Source organism: Uranotaenia lowii, chromosome 3 (assembly GCF_029784155.1).
Source record: "Uranotaenia lowii strain MFRU-FL chromosome 3, ASM2978415v1, whole genome shotgun sequence".
NCBI lineage: Eukaryota > Metazoa > Arthropoda > Insecta > Diptera > Culicidae > Uranotaenia > Uranotaenia lowii.
In genome coordinates this window covers 221,242,935-221,262,093 of record NC_073693.1, presented here as the reverse complement: position 1 = coordinate 221,262,093, position 19,159 = coordinate 221,242,935, and the positions used below count along the sequence as shown (strand labels likewise).

The 19,159-nt window shown below is 36.5% G+C and overlaps 3 protein-coding genes and 1 pseudogene across 3 annotated transcripts in view; 2 read left to right on the top strand and 2 right to left on the bottom strand.

Moving 5' to 3' along the window:
- Window positions 1-16: 16 nt before the first annotated feature.
- LOC129755492 (WD repeat-containing protein 89) lies at window positions 17-2,390 on the bottom strand. Its single transcript, XM_055752012.1, has 4 exons — window positions 2,215-2,390; window positions 660-1,590; window positions 406-508; window positions 17-213 (listed from the first exon to the last, which is right to left on the bottom strand). The coding sequence occupies exons 1-4, from the start codon at window positions 2,222-2,224 to the stop codon at window positions 55-57; spliced, it is 1,203 nt and encodes a 400-aa protein (XP_055607987.1). The 5' UTR covers window positions 2,225-2,390; the 3' UTR covers window positions 17-54.
- A 698-nt stretch (window positions 2,391-3,088) lies between these two features.
- Window positions 3,089-5,986, top strand: LOC129755691 (uncharacterized). The gene is made up of 4 exons (XM_055752306.1): window positions 3,089-3,412; window positions 3,478-3,841; window positions 3,904-4,364; window positions 4,421-5,986. Exons 1-4 carry the CDS (start codon window positions 3,167-3,169, stop codon window positions 5,900-5,902), a joined length of 2,553 nt encoding a protein of 850 aa, XP_055608281.1. The 5' UTR covers window positions 3,089-3,166; the 3' UTR covers window positions 5,903-5,986.
- A 51-nt stretch (window positions 5,987-6,037) lies between these two features.
- Window positions 6,038-19,159, bottom strand: part of LOC129755692 (polyadenylate-binding protein 2) — a 28,608-nt gene continuing 15,486 nt past the window's right edge. The window contains exons 2-5 of the mRNA XM_055752307.1: window positions 8,834-8,920; window positions 8,227-8,768; window positions 7,908-8,059; window positions 6,038-6,610 (exon numbers count right to left, since the gene is read on the bottom strand). Of these exons, the coding sequence (XP_055608282.1) occupies window positions 8,017-8,059; window positions 8,227-8,768; window positions 8,834-8,914 (666 nt within the window). The 5' untranslated portion in view covers window positions 8,915-8,920 and the 3' untranslated portion in view covers window positions 6,038-6,610; window positions 7,908-8,016. The remainder of the gene's footprint in view (window positions 6,611-7,907; window positions 8,060-8,226; window positions 8,769-8,833; window positions 8,921-19,159) is intronic.
- On the top strand, window positions 11,652-18,398 carry LOC129753107 (uncharacterized; annotated as a pseudogene).

The window sequence follows — 19,159 nt, the reverse complement described above, 5'->3', positions numbered from 1 at the left end:
ATTTTGAAACCTTTTGTAACAAATAGATGCTTGCAAATATTTTTCCTCGTAAACTCAATAAGGCTTTGCACGATGATGGCTTATGTTTAACTTTTGTTTTAAATTCTTGCTTGCACTGTTAACCCGCTTGTCATCGCCGTTTGATGCAGCAGCGCTTTCACATGGCCACACGGTAATGAGTCCAGCCTCGCCAGTAGTTATCAGACAGTTTTCCTGTAATAATAAGACACATATAAGACTATCTCTGATAAGCATAAGCCATAACAACGGTAGTAGAAATTACTCTTAATAATTTCTCAGCGCCAACCACGTTGTCGATGTTAATGGAAAAAAGTTGTTCGAGTGTGTTTGACTACCTATCAGATAAGAACTAGGTACTAAAAATAAGGTATCTGGTCAACTTACTTTTGCATCATACACGCTGGCGCGAACGATTTGTTTGTTTTGTACAAAGTTTCTGTGTGGTAAAACACCTTTCTCGTTACATTTTAATGTTCGCAGACATTCCCTATAACGACGAAAATAGATAAAGTAAACTATTAGCCCTCTACTGCATACGAGCCCATATATGGTCTCAGTACTTCCATCAACAAAACAAAATCTCAACGGATTCATAATTCATCATGTTACAAAAGTGTAAGATGCACGGAAATAATTACCCTTTATTATAGTTCGATCCAGCAAGTATAATGAATCCTTTATTAACGGTATTATGAGCGTTGATGACGTTGCAATCAATAACTGATTTTCTTTTAATTGACTGAGTTATCTGTTCCCTTTGATAACAAAACTCAGTATCCTGCGTTTCTACGTCAAGAAGGTGGAAATCATTCGTGGTTGTTATTACCGATATCCTATCTTTCTCCAGCGCAGTCTGGTGCCAATTTATGGCCTCGATAGAGTTATCAACATTGAAGCAGAACTGCATGGCATCATCCTCGTTCGTCTGTGATATATCAAACACATTTACGAGACCATCAACGCTAGCACTGGCCAAAAAATCGGGGTTGTTTGGATGAAATCGTACACTCGTGATGTCCTCACTATGACTTTCCCAATAGCAACCAAGATATTTCCGTTCTCGTATGTCGAAGAATAGAAGAAAACTATCACCACCCTTTTGCACATCCGTAGAGGCACAAAGTACACGGTCGTTCTGGTTAACATCGACAGCGGTCATCGTCTTACGGGTACCCTCAGAAGAATCATCAAACTCGTGAACCACTTTCTCGGCCCGTAAATCGAACAACGAAACGTACCCTTCCTCCGTACAAGCCGAAACCAAGTTGGGATCTTGGTTGAAAAACTTCACACCTCGAACAACTCTTTTGAGATGTCCTAAATTTTCATTCAACTGAACAAGTGACCCATCTTCTCTAAATTGGTAAGTTTGTAGAACATTTTTGGACAAACCAACAGCCAGCTTTTGGCTGTCGCTAGAAAGCGATAGATGTAGACCACACGTTCTTTTCAATGAGGCTGCTAATTCGCATTTTGGTGCTATGGGATTTTCAAAGAGACGTTTAAGCTCCAAAGAATTGCAACAATCTTCATCGGGGATTGGGTTTTCTTCGTCAGAGCTTTGGTGATCTGCAATATCGAAAAAATGTGGATATGAATATAATACTAACAACAAATATGTTGATTTCAAAACTGTATTATAAAACCAGTTGCCTCACCTAATAGGTCAGAAAAAATGTAGGTCTAACTGTGCCTCAATAAATTTTTCTCTAGAAGTTTATCATTAAGGACAAGGCTTTTAAATAACTATTTAGTAGGTACTTTCATCAGCAAAATATCAAGGCCTTTATAAGGTTAATGAACAATTTTTTTTATCTTAAGTGTCTTTTTAAAAGATGTTCAAACGAAACAACCAATAACTGATAGTTTTGTACCTTTTTTTTAAATTTGAATTAGATCAGACATTATTCGGTGAATTATTATTTTTCTAAGCCAATAATGATAAACTGAAATCTCAATTTATCAAATAAACGAATTAAAAACCCCTTTCAGTACAACCTTTTTTTCAGGAATATACCACTTTAGGGCATTCTTTCCTATTTAAGTTATACAACCTTACAACCGCTCTACCCACTCTACAACCTTACTAAGCATAACCACCTCGGATGATTTCGGTAACTACGAAGATTTGAAAATTTCATCGATTTAATCAGGTGCGTTACGTTACTATTACTTTAAATTTGATTTACTTACCTTCAAACATTATAACTGTACGATCGTATCTTAAGCCGAAAATAATTTTGTAAATTCGCGATTCAAGCTCGTTTTGTCTTTTTCATTTATTTATTTCTCCTGCAGCATCGCGTGCGTTTCAACACTGAGAAAAATTGTCTATTTAGTTTTAAGCAAAATGTTAGGAAACATTTTGGAGCTTGAAGTGTTTGAGATTTATGAGATTTGAAAATGTAATTGTGAAAATTTGATTTAATGATTTTTGTATCGTAAATTATTGAAAAAATATTGAAGTAGCCATTGGTTTAGAGTCACCTTATAGTGTTTTCGTTTATTGGCAGTGGCAACCTAAGTTACCAACGAGTTTTTCCCTACACTATAGCTATAGCTGCTGTTATTTTATTAATTCAGAAGTCCACAGTTTTGCCCGAGATTTGAACCTCAAGCAGGCGGTTGCACCCCTTAAAAGTTGTCAGTGTTGGGGGGAAAACATGAGTATGAGTATAGCAACAATATATTTGCATCGTCCCGGGTAACGATTCTGTTTGTTTATTCAGAAAAAGTTTCGCCCCGCGCTTGTGGAGAAAACGAAAACGGAATTAGTGACAAACAGTTTTTTCACTTATTAATAAACTAGCACCCAAACTGTTACGACCTGCGTTATTCTTCTTCAAAAAATAAACACTTAACACGAATTAATTTCTTTTGAGGACAAAAGTCATGTGCTCGAATTTTAAGTTGAGTATATATTGAGTAAAAAAACATCGAACGCTTTTTATGAGGGATAAACTTTACTAATTTGGATAGTCGAAGCCCGGAGTGATAATTGCACCTTATTTTTCGGGTCAATATTTTTTTTTCTGTGTTCAACTTGCATGCAAGTGACGTGTGCGTGAATTGCTTTGGCGGTTTAATCAGTGGTTTGATTTGTGTTTGGGTTTTGAGATAAATTATACATTCCTTTATTTTTGAAATGACCGACGATCGCGAAAGGCTACAAACTTTTGGTGATCTTCAAGTGGTGGATGCATCCCAGCTGAAGAATATACCCTTAAAAACTATTGCGCGGATATCGCTTAACAGCCTACGTCGTCAAGAGAGCGATGTCGAGGTGTACGAATTTGTCTTCGGACAGATTTCGAATGGATTCGATCCTGACGAATTCGAGAAAATCGTTTCCCAAAACCTACTACCTGAGTTTCTCAAACATTTGGACAAGGTGAGTCAAAAGATGAAAACTCTAAATTATACATAATAATCTTCATTCAAATAATCATTGCCTAGATCGTGATAGAACTGAAAGATAGTGCTTTGATATGTTTCCAAGTGGACAATCTCAAGTCATTGCTGCGATTGGGAAAGGTGCTACTGAACCTGAGCGGAATCGTCGTTGGAACGGCAGAAACTTATCAGTTGTACACAACCGTGCCCATTTTCTTCGAGTTCCTAGTACGCAGTTATGATTTAATTCGTCACAACGGAAAACAATTCAAACCTGGAACGGACGAGCACGAATTAATTAAACAACTCTTTGCAATCAGCCAGAAGATTCAACAGTATATGGTTGAATTGTTAGCACCAACTGCGTGCACTGGGTTCTACTTCCAACATGTAGACGTTGAAAAAGAATTCGCATGCTTGAAGGATGGTTGGTGAATTTGGTTTTATTATGTTTATCACAAAGTAAACTAAACTATTATTTGATTCCAGTTATAACAAAGCTCTGTAGCCTGGGATGTCTGGCTACTAAAGTCGATACCAAACTTTCGACAGAAGCTTGGAAAGCGTTGATTAATCTCTGTACAATGTACGGTGTTCAAATAAGAAATAATGAATCCGCATGGCTTCACTCATCCATGTTACGTATTAACGAAGAGATTGAAAAATCTTTCAACTCTATAGTAGATGGCGACATTGTTCTGGACAAAGGTTTAACAATAGTTTTGAAATTAGACAACCTTTTGCTTAAAGTTCTCCTGAAACTGCTGTCATTGGTTAAGCTTGAAGAGTTTAATAATTTCAAATCTTTACTAAGCACTCTCGTGAAAATCGAGAACGTATTGATTACGAAAAAGTTGGATAAAACGCTAACAGACACCATACGGCAGTATTTGGTCATCGGTTACATGAATATTGTGAACATGGCTTACAAACATTTATGTTTTGCAAAGGTAATAACAATTTAAATATAAAGGCTTAACACCTGATAACTAAAGACATTTTTCAGGCTTTATCGTCGTTGGATGTGGATACTGATGAGGAAATTTATACTTACTTAACAATAGTGAATCACGTCATTACAAAGCTAATAACAGACAGGAAAATTTCAAGTTTATTGGATTTGTACACTTTGAAAACAAACATCCTCAGGACATGTTGTAAATCTATCGCAAAAAGTCACTCTTTATTCAATCAGCAACCGGACAGCTACCGTTTGGTATTGGTGCATCTAACAGCGTTTGTTATGATTTCTGTAAAACAAGCACCGGTCGAACGGCAAAAAGAGGTTGAAAAAACACTCACCAACATGCTTCTTCAGGATGCCTATTGGGTTGGAGTGATAGGATTGGATATATGGAGCACATACCTAAGGTGTTGCTCGATGAATCTGCTGTTACAATATTTCCGATTCTGGAAAAATATTTACGATCAGTATTCCATGTTTGCATCGAGGCCGCAAGAGGTTTTCGTTGGCAGATTGCTACGTAACATTTATCTTTTCTGCCCCAGGATCATACAGCAAAAAATTAAACAAGAATTTGCATTCACGGAAATTAACAATCGTAAAATGTGGCACGCTGTTGGAATGATTCATTACGAGGATGAAACAAAAGATTTAAGAAAACTTTCGATTTTGCAAGACATTAAAGAAAGCAGCCCCTTGAAAAAATCTCATCTGACTAAACAGAGTATCTACAGTTTAGTTTATAGTTTCCAACTTTTGGCAAGTTTGCAAGAGTTTGGTAAACAAGCACTCGAGCAAGTAGTACCAGATTTGGAATATTCCCTGAAAATAATTTCGAAAAATATCGATCAATTTTCGAAAAGCTCGTTGCTCAGTTCATTACTTAATGTACTCACTTTATGTGTGAAATTTCGCATACCTTGTCAAAATGCCGTTAATATAGCACTCGATCTGATTTCTAAAGGACCAAGTTATGCAAACAATGATTATTGCGTTTTGAAGTTACTTTTCATAAATCGACAAGATCGAGCTATTCACCAGCTAAAACATCAAATCATGGTACGAAATGAAGGAATTTTGAAAGCAACAGCGAAACGGATAAGTCACGTTCAGTCGCCAAAACCTTCACGACTAAATTTTAAATATCAACTAACCAGTCATAATTGTGACGAAATCAAGCACGTGTGTTCGACGCCCATAAAAATTAATTTTAATTTGACTCAACATATAAGCGATAAAATTGACGACCTTTTTCCTGAAGGCGACAGTTTTGATTTATCAGTTGCGGAAATCGAATCGGAGGAAGCGATACAGCCGGAAACGAAAAGATTGAAAACGGCCGACCAACACTACACGCCCTCAACAAATCACCCTAATCGTAATTTACAAAATGCCATCGATGAAATTCGACAACAAACCCAAATTCTTAGCAAGCACCAACTCAAACTTAGTGAAGGACAAATCAAACAAATTGACAATGTCATTCAGATGCTTAATGAAATACGCAGGGTTAGTTATAAATAAATTGAAGTATAAGTAATAAAACAAAAAGATATACCTGAAATATAAAATATAAAAACAACGAAAGAACTGCTAGATTTGTGTGTTAAAACAATCACATGATGTGATATTTCACTTGCGAAATTGAAATCCAATTCATTTAAGGTTTGCAAAATTTTAGCGCTTTTTTAATCTATATATACTTTTTATATAGTTGAATGTTTTGCTTATTTTTAGTTCCATTTTTTCACTGCTCCTCTTTTTGTTATTTTTTGAATCTGTGGGCCCGAGTCCTCTTTTCGCCAGTACCATCTTTTCTTTTCAAAAACATTTGCCTTCTTTTCTCTCTACGCAGTTCATTTTTTTTCTTAGTGGCGGATGTATTTGTCTTTTTCCCATTATTTTTTAGTATGCCATTGCGATTTTTTGCCATGATTTTTGTATGTGGATATTTATTATTTTTTTCATGTGATCTTTTGGTGTCTTTTTTTAAGTGATATCCGCATCTTTTTGTTTTTTTTTTCTGCATTCTTTTGCATGGCTTGTTCTTTTTTCATTTGATTGAAAAATTCAAAAAACATTATTCTGGAAACTAATCGACTAGGCTTAATTAAATTGGGAAACTGGAAATGTGAAGCCATTTTTCAACGAAAATGATCTTTTTTTTGTTGAGAAAACTTGAAGACTAATAATGTTTTTTGAAAGAAGGTTATATGTTTTAAGAATATAAATCTGTAAAAATTAGGAAAAATGATTTAATAATGCCAAACGGATAAACTACCTACAAATGTCGTTTATCGATGTTACTGTTATCCACTACGTGTGAAATATTAAATAATAGTTCAAGAAGGTTCAGATGAATTACGAAGGATTTCTTGTATCTAAAAACATTATCAATTTGAGATTGTACTCCGATTCGTCAGAAACGCGTAGCTCGTGTGATAGGTTTCGAACAACTCTCAAAGTTGATTTGAATGTTGTTTGACTCGTCCACACTACGAAATCTTACATAACACAATAACATCTCAGCAACCCTCTTCAGATTCATAAGATGGATGGATAGCACCAATCCCATCTCAATCTTTCTTAAATTTTCCCATTTTTCATGTTACGCTATCTGCAGCGCTTTAAAAACATGTTGACAGGAAGATATTGGGTGAAATATTGCTATACAAAATTATGTGTAATTGCCGTGTAAAATGGATTCTAATGCCGTTAAATCATCTTTCAAGTCGGCAAGAGATTATGGTAAAGCAACTGAGTTAACAGTATGTTTACGGATGATTGAGACCATTCATTGTTCAATTTTACCCATTTATGAAAAATTTACAATAAATCTAGACCATAAATCAAAATAGAACAAAATTTTTCCGCTGAATCTGAGCCTTTTTTTTCTAATTCAAATCGTGTGGACTATAAGGGAAAAAAGGAAAACCCATCAAATTAACGGGATCTCATAAAGCTTAATCTCATTAATCTCATAGGTTGACATTACTTATGCCGTATTTGTTTTGACCCTGGTGGTCCACTAGTTGTGCACTAAGTGCTGTCAAAGCGTTTTTATATGAAGATGACAGCAGTTAGTGCATCACTGGTTGGCCATGGCCACCAGATAAAAAACAAATAAGGCATTAGACTGTTTGTTGCTGTTTGTTCACCGTCAAGGATGAACCGATGTTCAAGGTTCACAGTAACACCAACAAAAAAAAACCTGACCACACCACAACCGAAATCATCAAAAAGTAATTCAAATGATCTCTGAAAGCTCTAGCTTCATATTTGTGCAACTTTAAAAAAACAGTGATTTGTGGAGCTCATTTTTTACAAAAGAATAACACAAACAATAAGGAATAGTGAGTGTGAGTAGTTTACATAAAGATCTACAAATCTCTACTAAATCTTCAAAACATTTGAGAATTCGAAAAGATAGTGTGCAAAATGTAGGTTTGGTAAAGTTTCAGCTGTTAAGAATACACCATTTAAACTGAAACGTCTAGATTGTAAGAGAAATAAAATTCAAGTTACTTACCAGAAGTGAGTCACCGTCAGCTGCTAGTTACTCCGCTGAAACAAGTAAAGATACATGTGTCGTGTTTGTTAGTGTTAATGACGTATTGATCCCTGCCGCTAGTTGATTCCTAGTATGGCGCGTAGTAGGTAGCTCGTCCCCGATATCCGCGACTGTCGAGATGGACCGGGATAGATGCAAACGTATGGTGAGCGCGTGTGTGAAATTTAACGATAGAAATGATCGAATAGAAAACGAAATATCAGTTTATTTTTTCCCATTACAATATGAATTATTCATCTATCACTGGTTATGGCGAGGGCTTTCATAAGGTACGTACATTGGCCTCCTGGTTCCCCGGTGGGATCCATAGCAGCAAGCACGGGAAACGCGAGAGGTTCGGCCACGCAATCCCCGTGGGAATCGGTTGGTTGTGCACATTCCTGGTCGATTTGTCCGTTTCGGATTCACTTTGATTTGCCGACCGCGGAAAAGGGTTTCATTCATGGCAAGAGCCGTCTCCACGAATTCCTTGGAACCGAATTCGATATAGGCGAAACCCTTGGGATGTCCATCGACTTTGTTGCACAGAATGGTGACACGATTAATGGTTCCACAGCCGTGAAAATGAGCCTCCAACTCTTCAGCAGTTGCTCCATAATCCACATTACCAACATAGATCGACCGATTATCAATTTCTGCCTTTTCTTCTGCTGTTAGAATCGGCGTGGTTCCGGTCGGGGATCCCAATGTCATCTGCTTGGTTACCTCTGTTTGCAGTTGTTTTAACTTTTCAGCCTCTTCTTCCATTTCTTTTACTCGTGCTTTAATTGCCTCTAGTTCAGGGTCGATTTGCATTTCTGCCCCTTTGAGGTAATCATCCTGGAAATAGAAAATTTGCAATCAATTGATTACATTTATGAATTTCTGAGTTTGTTGCAACTTACCTCGATAATCAGCTCTGAATCATCGTCGTTGGATCCAAGAGTTCCAAGGTTGGAATCATTCAGTAGACTTTCATCAGCCATATTGATCTACGAGATGGAATATAAGGATGGCAATATATTCAGCTATTTTGTAGGCATCTTATAGGAAAGGTACGGGTATTGAACGCAATTCAAATAACAAGCTTTATTTGCCAATATTGAAATACGACTCAATATATTTTATATGTTAGTAAGGGGCGAATGCGCCAACATTGCTATTTTTGGAAAATTTCGTTTAAAATTTAACAGCTCCATAAGCTCCCAGATAAAAATATTATTTTGATAATATTATAAAATACAAGATATCTCGATTTTTCGCTCGCAGCGAGTGTTATGATCTGAGAAGTAAAGCTGGAATGTTATAAATTCAATAACATTGAATTTATTCAGCTTAGCTTAGCTTAGCTTGATTGACTACTCACATCCACCTTGAATCATTGAACCCGAAATGCTCCTTAAGATATCTGGATGAAGAATTTATAAGTATTCTAGTACACTCTGTGATTGATTTCTTAATTTGGTTTAAATACAAGTCAATACATTTCGGATTCCAAGTTCGCAGGCGTGGCTCAGTAGAACAAGTACCACATCGCCAATGGTTGCTATTCCGTGATTGACCGAGGCCATCAATTTTGCTCAGAGGTCAAATGAACGGAACCTGGGATTGGCTACACATTCACAATGCACAAAACTGATGCTCTCTTTTTAAACATCAATAACGGCGCCGGCCACGTCCTAGTAGTCAATTGATAGGATAGAAAAAATGAGAAAGGGATAAAAGAACAACTTTGTGCTTAAGAACCGAGGTCACCTCTGCATCCTTGCAAAAAATTTTTGTAAGGAATGTGACTAATGTTATGCTGATAGCTTTTTCTCCTGAAATATAATTTATATTTATTAAAACATTTCAACCAGGTAAGAAACAACATTTTTGAAAGGTGATAATGACTAAAACACATTAGAAGTCAATCTATCAAGTTGATTTCCATTTTCATATCTCTAATAGTTGTTGTTCAATTATATGAAAATTTCGAAATGATATTCAAACTGGTGTTCTAAATCATATTTTTGTAGGAATTTAAAAACCAATAAAAATGTAACAGTTTAAATATTTTGGAGAAAAATTCCAAAAAAGGTTGTAATAACTAAAATGTTGAATAGAACCATATTGAAGAAAACAAGTCCTAATAGAACGTTTTACCACTTTTTTCAAGAGAAATGGAGAGAATGTGATCACATATAAAAACATTAAATGTTGATTATTTTAAACAATTTCAATTGGAAAATTCAGGTAACGACTTTCCGCATTTGATCAGAAACATAAGGATTTAACGTGTTCCCTGTTTATGATTTAATCGTGATATAAATGAGTATCGACGAGTCTTCAAAATTTTGAACATTTGAATAAGGAAAAATTTAAGAGAAATGTCAAAAGAAGTTATTTTATAAGTCAATCCATGTTTTAAACATTAAAAAGAACCAATTTCGTTGAAAATATAATTTGAATAACGATTGGTTTGAAAACATTGAAAATCATTTCATCAAAATAACGAAATGTTTTTTTGTTACATTTTTAATTTGACAAAAATATTTGTGAATAGCTTTCCGCATTTAAAACATTGTAGTATTTAAGGTTGATTTACAGTTTTGACTAACTGATTATTTAAAAAAATGAGAATACTTAGCTTTAACGTTTTCCGGATACCAAACATGAATATATGACTTCGAAAGTTTTAATCCTCGATAAATATGATTTTCCGACCGCATTCCAGAAAGACAGGATAAATAAACATTTGAAATAAGGGTTTGAGAGCACATGAAATTTTTTCCACGAAAACAAAACACTTCCGTCATCGACGGTCACAGCCTACCGAGTCAATAATATTGAATTTATTCAATATTGAATTACTCTGATCTCTCTGATATTATGTGTATAGCACCAAACCGAATAGCGACAGTTTTACTAGCGACACTTTTTACTAGCGAGATTCCTGTCACTCGAAGGCTTGTTATTCTTTTTTTCAGTCCAGTAGATGATTTTCATGTAGTGCATAAACTTTGTTTATGTTATTTACTGTTGATTTTCCTTAGGCCATCAATCGCATACTCCAAATCTCCTTGGAAACTCACTATACGTCGTTATGATTTTCAACGTCGCGACGTATGCGCCGTGTCGCTAGTGCACTGAACCAAATTGGGCGATCGAATATATAGGGTGTTTCTTTTAACTTATATCATTTGAGGTACAATTCTTTTTATAGTGAAAAATGATACAATCTATCAAAAAGCATTCTACATTTCATACGAAATTTAAATTGATTAAAATCAATAAATTATCTTTTGTTTGTTAAAAAAAATACTTATAGATTTTATAAGGAGGCTTTGAATATAAAATGCATTGAACCAAAATGCGTTTGTTTATTCCATCAAATCCCATAAAGGATAGATTTTAACAGAATTCCCAATAAAATAAATCTCTTGACCTGTTTTGGTATACAGTTATGAAATTTTCATCTTTCAAAATGTCGGAAATAGCTGCGGTTGTATTAAAGTTTAATTCAGACGGAAATCAAGCAGGAAAGCGCAAAGATTTGCATCGGAAAGTGATGACACTGGTTCTTATGGTGAGTATCTTATTTGGTTTTGCATTTTAAGATAAAATATGTATAATCTAAACAAAATTGATATTTTCCAGGAGGTGGAAAAAGGCGGCAACCCAAGTAGCAGAAAAGCGACAGTAAATAAAAGTTAACCCGTGCCGACGGTACCTCTGTTAAGAATGAAGGAGGGCAGCGCGATCCAATGTAGTAGTCTGGAGTTTGGACGAGTCACCTTTGCCGGACTTTCCATCGCATCCTCGCTCTGTTCTGTATCAGACCAATTCCGATCCCATCTTCAAAGATTGCAATGGGTTCCTGCCGGAATAGCAAATACATCGAGAACGACAGATGCGGAAATGGTAACCATGTTTTTTCATCTTATTCCTCTGAGTTTTCTTGAACAAAATTCATTTCTTTCAGAATTAATTTTGGACGAAGGGCAAAATCATGCCGTAATGTTACATACCGAATGGTGCTGTTCCCGAGCTTTCATCAGTCAAATTCAAGCGACCAACACAAACACCTTTTGGAAATCTAGCCCAGCAGTTGAGCTTGGTTAGAGAACCCTCGAGAAAATCGCCGGCCAGGAAGAGCTCCTTTCAGCTGGGGTTAAAAAATTTGCAAACATCAACAAGCTGGAACCAAAAGAAGAAAATCCGACTAGCCAGAATCGATCGCATCTTTAAAGACCCGGAAATGATGCCGTAGAAATATGTTAATTGTCCCGTTCTTAGCAAGTGGCTGCTGCCCAGCTCCCAAGCGATCGTTCCCAATGCGTGTCTGATGGTGCATTTGCCCACCATTCGGGAGGACCACGCGAATTACATTAACGAATTGTTCCGGTACAGTGAAAGCCTTTAAATCTCATTCAACTTCTGAGGCGGAATGCAAGGAGTTCTATTCTGACCAGTGAAACGTTGACCGTTAAACCGCTGATCAGGACATTCCGATTGCTGTGCGACTGGAAAATCTACATGTTACTGACGGCAGCCAGGTTTGCGTGAAAACGGCATCTCAAAAAGCGGATAGGAAGATTTTGAACTCCAGCTATGCAGAGTATGTGTATAGTCTTGGATTGATAATGAAATCCTTTTGTGCAATTATACTTGGTGGCGTTTTCTCTTTTTTCTCCGTTTCCGCTGTTCAACAAATGTCATCAATCGTTGCAGGGAACTGATCGCATCCGGACATAGCTAAGTCAAACAAAATTCATTTGGAAAGGCAAAGTTTTTGAACAAACAAGCCGACAGGTCCGCACTCAGCATCACACCATGACTGAGAACTACTAACGGAAAGGAGGCTTTTATGGCAAGAAGTCATATTTTTGGCCGTCTAGGGAAAGTTTTCGAAGGGCTTGACTGTGCTGACCTGAATGGCAGAGCTGTGATAGTTAAGGATTTCTACCATTTCCACTGCTCAAAGACGCTCGTGTCATATTAAGGAAAACCACTTCGAAGAAGCTCGGACGCGAGAGAATGGAAATGGTTCAGGCGATGAATGGTGGGTATCAGAAATATTCCTTTAAATAAAAATTATGTATCAAAACATTTTTTCCAATTTTCGTTTAGGTATTCGTTGGACACGCCCCGTGCTATAAATAAAGTCATCAGTCGAGTCATTCGACACAAGAATGATTACGGTGCTATTCTAATGTGCTGCAGCCGTTTTCATAACCCTCGACAGAAAGCACAACTATATTTCCTGGATTCAGAGAGATATGAGCACAGTCGAAGCGAGTGTGGTTAACGTCATTAAGGACCAAAGCTGCACAGTACCCGTCACTGAGGACAAGTAGTTTACGCAGTTCCGCCGCAGTTCATCCTTCCAATATTTTGCTGCTCGAATGGATTTCTTGATGTGTCCCAAAAATGAAAGCAACAGGATTTTGTAGTCATGTCTAGATTTGACATAGGCTGGATCAGTCTCCAGCAGCCGTTAATGATAAGTGCAGGTAGCTATCAGAAAAAAAAAGTAATATTTTTACTTCTTTGTTAAGTTCAATTGTGCCCGGATTGTTCACTTTAATTTGTTTTCAGAATTACACATAGGAGTATTGAAGATTTAGGTACTTGATGATTTTTAATTTGAGAAATATGAAATATTTAAATGAAAAAAAAAAAAATTAAACAGTTTATATTTCCGTTATTATATTATTTGTGTCACAGCAAAATAACCCGTAAATCTTTGGGAAGAAATATCGACTAAGTTTTATAATCATTATCATCATGCATTTTCCCATTTGTTTCTATTCTAGCACAATCGGCACAAAATTTCCGTACAAAAGTTTGTTATATTGATTGAATTATGATTTGTGTGTAGATATAAAATAATTGTTTTATTTTTTCACGATAACACAGATAACAATCGTACTGTAGTCAGGTAGCATAAGAATATTATTTGTAATATGAAATTTCCATTTGTTAGATAGAATAAGAATAAATTTATGATGTAAAAATGTTCGACCTGGTAAATCATTGTATTTTAATAAATCTCAATGCAAAATACACTTATTTATGAGAAATAAACATTTTAAATTTCATTGAAATATTCGATTCATTTTACTCCGTTCACTAAGCATTATTTATCACCATATTTATAGTGGAACATATTGGAACGATTATTTTTTACTTTCATTAGAACTTCCGATAAAATCAATCGGAAATAATGATCACATTGTTGCATGCCAGTCTTTAAAAAGTATTGGATTTTCCTTTAGTGCAAAAACACTAGAATTCCCGATAATGCTTATAGCCCGATTTTGTTCAGTGTGGGCAAAGCTGCTGTGATTATTAGCGCTCATATTTTGGTTTATATCTGCATGTAGAATACAACTTTGAATAGGTACCTACAACACTTTCGGTAATTGTAATTAAATGATACTTATGTTATAAAGTTTTTTTCAAGTGGTTCCTAAAATAAAGAATACATACTGAATTTTGATGTTTCACGACAAAGAATTCTTTGCGGGCCTCAATGTGTAATATCAATACAAAATATCCGTCTAATATATGTGTACGATTAAAATGTAGATCTTCTAACATACTATATCATTCGGCGACTAACTCAATTTATTTACATTTAGCGCATTTGCTTTTAAAAAAGATATCGATATGTTATATGAAATTGAATCAAGCCTTTGTTTCCCTTCTCATTCAGACATATATAAATGCAAAAGCAATTTTCTTGAAACACGACAAAGCGGTCAAACGAGCTTCCAAAGCTATGCAGGTATATTTTATTTTTAAGTTTTATTAGTGACACTTTACCCCAAAGCCCTTCTCCTTAGAGCATCTGTATCCGTGGTCTAAACAGCCGGTTTAGACCTAAATTCCGACCAAAGCAACCGCACTGGTGGTCCACTATACCAGTTCCAACTAAATTTTTTCAGAACTGGTATAAGGATTGATCCAGATCTGAGCAGATTTGCATCCAATTTTACGCAGTTCAAAACAATTTACCAGTTAATAGACCAAGTATGGAGTTGCCATTTTTTCACTGGATTCGATCTAATTTTGTAGGTCTTAGAGCACCTGTATCCGTGGTCTAAACAGCCGGTTTATACCCGAATTCCGACCAAAGCAACCGCACTGGTAGTTCATTAGACCAGTTTCAAAACAAATTTTCTTAGAACTGTTATAAGGCTATAAGGTGCTCACAGAGCACTTGTATCCACGGTTTACTCTTGGGTCTAATTTATACAAGAATTGAACCAACGAAACTAGATCTAATCCAGTGAAAAAATGGCGACTCCAATCGTGTTCCATTAACTGTCAACGGTTTAGAACTGCGTCAAATCGGATCCAAATCGCATTATTTTTTTTGTAGGATTTTAAACCAAATGGTTTATTCATCCCCAAAATCGCATCAATGTTGGAGCAATCCTTATATCTACTAGTTCTAAAAAATTTCGAGATGAAACTTGCATAATGGAACACGGATGCGGTTGCTTGGGTCGGAATTTGGGTCTAAACCGGATGTTTGGACCACGTATACAGGTGCTCTTATTCTTGTATAAATTAGACCAACACTGCAAAAAATCCACATTTAGGATGTATGTTTCCCCACACATACGTCTTAAAAATTGCTCTACGTTTAGATTTCATATGATCCATATGATTTTCATTTGTCACACATAAAATATATCTTAGGAATATGAAGTTTATAATATATTGACATATAAATTCAATGATTTTCGTCTTTGGAAATCTTCATGTTTTCAAAATGGCCACCCTGAAGAAAAGGTTGGCGTACCTGTTCTGTGTCAACTAATTAGGTGAGTAATGCTCAGTAAAAATTTGATGAATGAATCTTCATTGATCTATTGTATTCTTCCTCACAGGAAACTGGCTGGCAACCGACTGAAATACTGACGCAAATGGGCGCCCGAAAGAGGTCGTCTGTTATCATTCGCATCCGGATCTCGGCTGCTGACTTTCTTGCGGGCTCCGGTTGCACTGAGTTTGGTTGGCCTTTTATCGATATCGGTAATCGTTTACACATCCTGAACATTTTATAAGGTGAGTTTATAGTTGTTTTGATCAGGTTCAGGTCTAACACATATTTTATTTTAGCAAAATAGTGTCATAGTCGGTCGGAGATTGATGAGAAACCGACTTCCAATATCCGTTCCAGCGGAATAAGACCGTGTTATGGACAAAAGCTTCGTTCAACGGTTGGTAAAAATCGGTTTCAACTGGTTTCTGTCAACTGGTAGATGTTCAACGAGCCAATGTTTTGGTCGAAACTAGTCAGGTCGTTGTTCAATGGAGCAAGTAGAAACTAGTCGAAACCAATCCAGCTCGGCAGAAGGATTCGTTTCGACCTGGTGGTCGAAATCGATCGAAGTCAATTGGAAAGAGACAGGAGATCAACTGTCAATCCTCCATTTTTTTTTTTTTTGTCTGCGTTTACACGACTTTGCCTAGGGCCAATTATGGCCCAACTTGGCTGACTAGTGTATGTTACAGTTCTTGTGTATATGTGTTCTTGTGTTGTTTTCTGCATATCTATTTTTAGAATTTTTCGAGTCTACTTTATCGGTAGCTATTGTGCCTGCTTTACTTGTATTTATACTCCGGGGAGTTTACAATCGTTATTATTTTTTCGAATACATGTTCATGTTTGTTTTTCATGGTTGTATGGGCGATACCCAATTTTACTTCTTATGTTTATACTCCAGGGGAGTTTACAGTTTCTTGTATGTTGTCCGAAGACCTTATTCTTGGCCAAAGCCTTTATTCGATTCTTGTACTCATGAAGAGTTTACAAATCTTGGTTTTTTTTTTATTGTCCGAAGACATTCTTATTCTGTGGGTGTCCGAAGACCTATTCTTGTTAGCCCTAAGCTAAAGATATTTTAACTTAGGACTATTTTTTGTTAGGGGGGTGAGGAATCGAACCTCTCATTGTCTGATTGTAAATCAAACCATCACCTAGCTGACTGAGCTAAGTGCCCCCCCTAATCCTCCATTTCTACTTGTTTCGATCCGTTTCGACCAGGTTTCATTGAACAGATTAAATCAGCACCAACACGAGAAAAGGGTCTATTAGTCTGTTCAATGAAACTTAGTAGAAACGGGTCGAAACAAGTAGAAATGGATTCAACCAGGTCGAAACGAATCCTGCTGCCGAGCTGCACGCTCGATTTTATTTAACCATTTATGGTTATAGAATAACCATTTTATGGTTTTTGCTAAAAAACTATCAATATGGTTATTTTTTAAGAATTTTTCAATGAAGAAATTTAACCATTTTGGAAGTTTTCGAGTATTAACCATAAAACGGTTGAAAAGCTTGAAGTTTTTCCATCGCCATTTTTGAAAGTTACGTGAAGCAAACCGAACGCGTTTCGCAAAATCTTTTTTTCGCACGGATAGAATAAAATTCCAAATAAATATATACCGGTGGTTCGGGTGTGCGTGGAAAGATTCTGAAAGGTAATTGTTTTATCACAAACTTTTCCAAGAAAAACTCAATCTAAAAATTAAACAAAATTGCAGTGCACTAGTTGGAAGAATCCGCAAGAGTCCGGATTCAGTTCCGGTGAAACTTAAACGTGACGTCTTGCGCGGGAGTACTAATTTATTACCGGAACGAGCGCACCTATTGCCACAAAAATTGGTCATTCCGATCGTTCTCCTTATTCGGATGGAGCTGGGGCGTGTCGGACAGCCCAAAAAGCAAGGATCATCCCCGGTGCATTTAGCGCTAAGAAGCCGAAAAGTGAACAGGTAACTTTTGACGGGCAATGATCCTGTTCTTATTCACAACAAATAAAACGTGTCAATTTAATTTTTGCCTTATCCGGCAGTGCAAACCGGTCAAAAATGAAGGAATACGCCATCCCGAAAAGCTCCCGTCGGAGCAGATCAGCTTCGTGACACAGCGGATGGTCCACATCAAGTCGGATGCGAACAAGATCGTCCGAAAGCCGCTGCTCAAGAATCGGGAAACAAAGTTTTGGAAACAAGAATTCTCATTGCCGATTACCGGAGAGTCGGGCGGGACCAGATGTGCATCAAACCGAACTTTATGAAGATGTGAGTGTCGTTAAAATATGAGAAGGTGGAACATGGTCGACTCATTCTGGTGTTCCAGCACCGGGGCAAGAATATCGCTAATAAGGAGGTGATGCCGCCATGGCCAGGCTAGGATTGCCTATAAGCGTAGATCATTTTTCTCAAGCTGACCGAGGGTGTGGACGCGACGCTTAAAATGGTAGAACCCTGGATTATCTGGGACCACCCGAATATTGTCACGTTTCGGGAGGTGATCTACAAATATGTTCAAAGCAGAAAATGTGGTCGAGGGACCGAAAAAGATTCTGAATACTTCTAATATTCATATATTTTTATGTATTGTCTATCACAATTTTTAAAACAAATGAAAAACATCAAAATAAACACTAACGGAAACAAGCATGTTAAACCAACAAGATAGAAAATATAAAAATTTAAAAGCTAGTATTTTTTCTAAATTTTTATCTCGATATCTTCCATTTTGCGATTAGGTTGCAAAATAACCATTTTCCCACCTTTCCTCCATAACTTCTTGCGGTTAAAAAGTAACCATATTTCCACTTCTCAAGAGAAGTCAAAAAATGACTTCTATGGAAGAAACCAAAAAATCACTTAACGTGGAAAGGTGTGAAAATGGTTACTTTTTAACGATAATTGGTTAATTAATTTCGAGCGTGTGGATCGGTTTCGACTGATTTCAACTTGCTCCGTTGAACAACTACCTGACTTGTTTCGACCTAAACATTGGCTCGTTGAACAACTACCAGTTGACAGAAACCAGTTGAAACCGATTTTTACTAACGATTGAACGAAGCTTATGTTCATTTATGACGTTTCGATAAAAACGCGTTTGAAAATTTTGCAATCTTTTTTAAATCGCTAATTGAAATTCACGAGAAATCTTCCAAGTCTATATGGTCAAAACGGTGCGTAGGACCATTCTAAATATGTTTTTATTGATGCGACGGTGTTATCATGGAAAAATAGCTCGCAATTGTTTATAGACCCTGGGTGGAGTGTGAAATTCGTCTAAATGTTTTATAGGTACACCCTTTGCTTCGTACTGTATGTCTCATATGTGTGAGTGAGATGGAGATCAAATTTCCCCTATTTTTTGACAAAGGTTTATGCACAGACAAACAGACGGGACACTCGGTTTTCGATTTTCG